This window comes from Seriola lalandi, unplaced genomic scaffold, assembly GCF_002814215.2.
Source record: "Seriola lalandi dorsalis isolate HSWRI2012SDOR001 ecotype SW California unplaced genomic scaffold, Sedor1 jcf7180002004652, whole genome shotgun sequence".
Lineage (NCBI taxonomy): Eukaryota > Metazoa > Chordata > Actinopteri > Carangiformes > Carangidae > Seriola > Seriola lalandi.
This window is the reverse complement of record NW_019475307.1, coordinates 1-1,489: the sequence shown is the minus strand read 5'-3', so window position 1 is coordinate 1,489 and position 1,489 is coordinate 1. Positions and strand designations below refer to the sequence as shown.

Here is a 1,489-nt window from a genome sequence, read left to right as displayed (position 1 = left end):
TCATCTCTAACACGTCCATATTACCATCAGTGCAAGAAATATTAGCTGAGGACAAAAGGCAAAGTAAAAGCTTAAAAATGCAACAAAAGACCTGATTAGCCATTTTATCTTCAGTGAGTGTGTGACATTGATACTTTACCGTGCTGCTCTCCACATGGCTCTTTTCTCTGCCTCCAGAGCCCGTTTCTCAGCAGGGGACAGGTCCTTGTCAGGGGCCACAGCCAGCTCAGGGCTCTGCATGCGAATTCTCTCTTGATGTCTGCGCTCTGCTTTGGCTGTGCGGATAGGAGCGGCCGACTCCCCGGGGTACACTGGGATCAGACTGACAAGGCAGAGGAGGAGAAATCATGACTACAGTGACAGAAAGAACGGCACACAGACATTCACAGACATGATACTGTACGTTGCCATTACCCAGTCATGGAGTTGGGCCTCTGCTCAAGCCTGAAGCTGTCCTCCAGTGAATTCCTCTGAGATTCTCCCTTACCATCAACAGAGGAGGGTCTACGCACAAGAGAAAGAGTTAGCTGAAGAAATTAAGAAAAGAAAATGATGTATAAAGAAATAACAATATACAGTTTCTTACCCTGAGCTGCCACAGTAGCTCGGTGGTGTGACGTTGTAGCTCGGTGGTGTGAAGCAATGCTGAGTTGGGCTGGACACTGGCTCCACTTTATACTCCACTCCATCCAGCAACACCTTGCCGCTGGCCTTCATCTGAGCGACCTGCTTAGCCAGATCCTCCTCTTCATCCTCCTCATCTTCGTCCAGCAGGTACTCCTGCGCCCGCTGCTCAAACTTCCTCGCTGGCGTGAGATGAACAGACGGGCTTTTAAGTTTTGAGGGCAGGTCACCCAAGTGAGAGGTTTTATTAGTTATCAGCACGGACGTTCAAGGAGACACACTGGAGGATACATACCTTCTTCCTCCCTCATTTTCTTAAGGTCATCCTCTCCAACAAGAGAAACTCGAGGTTTGGGTTTTTCTGGAGTCTGCTGTTTCACGTCGATCTCAAAATACTTCTGTCTGTCCCTGAAAGATCGCTGCTCTGGGCTGTCCTTACCACCAGGAGAGGGACTCTGTTGGGTTACAAGAAAAATCAAGGGCAGAATACAAAATGATGCAAGTTAGATTAGTGCTGAGATGAGCACCTGAAATATTCACAAAGGAGAAGACAGCAAAAGAAATGCCTATATTTGCTGCTAAAAAGTTGATTTTTATTGCCATTTGCATTGTTGCAGAGCCATTTGCCAAAATCACAAGAGACGCTACAGAAAAAAGTATCGCGGACAAGAAGAAAGAGAAAAAATTCAATCAGAACCCAGCACCATTGAGCTGATTTAAGGTCAAGTAACTGGCAGTTCCATTATTGACAGAAGTAGCACGTCTGACTCTCAGTCTCAGAGAGAACAGACACCACCACCGGTCAAGCCAAGCACACCACAGCCCAGAAGAAGAACAGGGCTGCCCAAGCTGTGGTGGAGGCGGT

At 47.5% G+C, this 1,489-nt stretch overlaps 1 protein-coding gene across 1 annotated transcript; it reads right to left on the bottom strand.

The window, feature by feature from the left end:
* Positions 1-112: 112 nt before the first annotated feature.
* LOC111669212 (protein scribble homolog) lies at positions 113-1,401 on the bottom strand. The gene is made up of 4 exons (XM_023425479.2): positions 920-1,401; positions 587-806; positions 415-504; positions 113-322 (listed from the first exon to the last, which is right to left on the bottom strand). The coding sequence occupies exons 1-4, from the start codon at positions 933-935 to the stop codon at positions 136-138; spliced, it is 513 nt and encodes a 170-aa protein (XP_023281247.1). The 5' UTR covers positions 936-1,401; the 3' UTR covers positions 113-135.
* Positions 1,402-1,489: the final 88 nt, after the last annotated feature.

Excerpts from the sequence above, each read along its gene's own strand:
- LOC111669212 (XM_023425479.2), bottom strand. Across the intron at positions 505-586 it reads AGCTACTGTGGCAGCTCAGG|ACCCTCCTCTGTTGATGGTA; the intron begins GTAAGAAACTGT and ends TCTTGTGCGTAG. Across the intron at positions 323-414 it reads AGGCCCAACTCCATGACTGG|TCTGATCCCAGTGTACCCCG; the intron begins GTAATGGCAACG and ends CTGCCTTGTCAG.